The sequence below is a fragment of the Apis dorsata genome, unplaced genomic scaffold (assembly GCF_000469605.1).
Source record: "Apis dorsata unplaced genomic scaffold, Apis dorsata 1.3 scaffold_172, whole genome shotgun sequence".
Classification (NCBI taxonomy): domain Eukaryota; kingdom Metazoa; phylum Arthropoda; class Insecta; order Hymenoptera; family Apidae; genus Apis; species Apis dorsata.
Window position 1 is genome coordinate 511545 of NW_006263460.1, and position 1725 is coordinate 513269.

Here is a 1725-nt window from a genome sequence, read left to right on the forward strand (position 1 = left end):
TTCGTGCACTTTGTAAATTATGCACGAGATAAAAAAAATTTAATCGCATAAAATAATTTAAAATAAAATGAAGAAAGATAAAAACTTGGGATAATTTAATTTAAAGGTAGAACCAATATTTCAAACTCTCTTCGCATTGGAATCTAAAACATGGCGACCATTGAGAACGAAACTCTCTCCAGTATTTACATCAGGCAAATTAAAGGATATGTTCCCTCTTATACTGGATTGCGCAAAAAATTTAGAGGAATACGTAGAAAAAGTAAGAAAGAGCGGAGAACCGGTGGACTGTCGTGATATGGCTGCAAAATTCACGACCGACGTAATTGGCAGCTGCGCGTTCGGAGTGTGCATGAATTCTCTTTCGCCCGAAGGAAGCGAATTTCGTCGAATGGGGGAAGAACTTGGCAAATTCAGCTTCAAACGCTTAGCTAGAGATTTTACCAGGCTATATATGCCATTTTTGTTCGATATAATTGGTGGTTACTTACAATCGCACGAAATTAACAACTTCTTTATAAATCTAATCCGTGACTCGATCAAATATAGACAGGAGAATAACGTATTCAGACCAGATTTTGTCAACACGTTGAAAGAACTAAAGGAACATCCAGAAAAATTAGAAAATATTGGTAAGTACATTAAAAATCTAAAGGAAAAAATCTTGAAAGTGTAATTTTTTTGTTTATTTCCATATTTTCATATTAATGCGAGAAAAATTAATATTGTCAGTTATTTAAAAATAAAGATGAACGTAATGAATATTTATATTTTTAAAACGTTTTATTGAAAATAAACATTTGTTGTTGAATTTTTGATTATTCAAATTTTATTATGACTTTAAATCATATATTTTCCAATTTATAGTCGATTTGAAAAATATGCAATAAATTATATATATGTAATTATATTAATATGTAATATTAATTATAAATTTGTAACAAATATTTTATAGAATTAACCGATGCGCTTCTCACTTCGCAAGCACTCGTCTTCTTCCTCGCTGGATTTGAAACATCTTCGACAACTATTTCGAATGCTCTCTACGAGTTAGCTCAAAATCAGGAAATGCAAGATAAATTACGAGAAGAAATAAAAGAAGTTTGCAAGAATAATGACGGAGCATTTTCATATACAGATGTGAAAGAAATGAAGTATTTAGACAAAGTGTTTAAAGGTGTGTAAATACTCTTAAATTATATTAATTGTATTATTAATTATTTTTTAAAATAATCTGGTTAAAATAGAAAATAATTTAACTAAACATTAATAATAATAAATACATTATGATGATATATTTGATATTTATAAAGATATGGATACCAGCATATTTACTTTTGTAATTATTTATTATATCACATATATAGAAATATAATATAAATATAATATAATATAATATATATAAATATATAATATTAATATATAGAAACTTTATAGATGAAATTAATGTTATAACAATAAACAAATATTAATATCCTAACAGAAACACTGAGAAAGTATCCAGTATTGCCGGTACTAAGCAGACAAGCGATGGAAAATTATACGTTTAAAGATACTAAAATTAAAATATCGAAAGGGACAAAAATATGGATACCAGTATATGGAATTCAACATGATCCAAATATTTATCCGGAACCTGAAGTATTCGATCCCGAAAGATTTGAGGATGATGCTGTCGCTGACAGACATCCTATGAGTTATTTGCCATTTGGCGATGGGCCAAGA

At 28.3% G+C, this 1725-nt stretch overlaps 1 protein-coding gene across 1 annotated transcript in view; it reads left to right on the plus strand.

Annotated features, from left to right (window-relative positions):
* LOC102681329 (cytochrome P450 6a8-like) overlaps window positions 1–1725 on the plus strand; it is a 32312-nt gene that overhangs the window by 20650 nt on the left and 9937 nt on the right. The window contains exons 8-10 of the mRNA XM_031509754.1: window positions 107–632; window positions 956–1177; window positions 1484–1719. Coding sequence (XP_031365614.1) covers window positions 107–632; window positions 956–1177; window positions 1484–1719 — 984 coding nt within the window. The remainder of the gene's footprint in view (window positions 1–106; window positions 633–955; window positions 1178–1483; window positions 1720–1725) is intronic.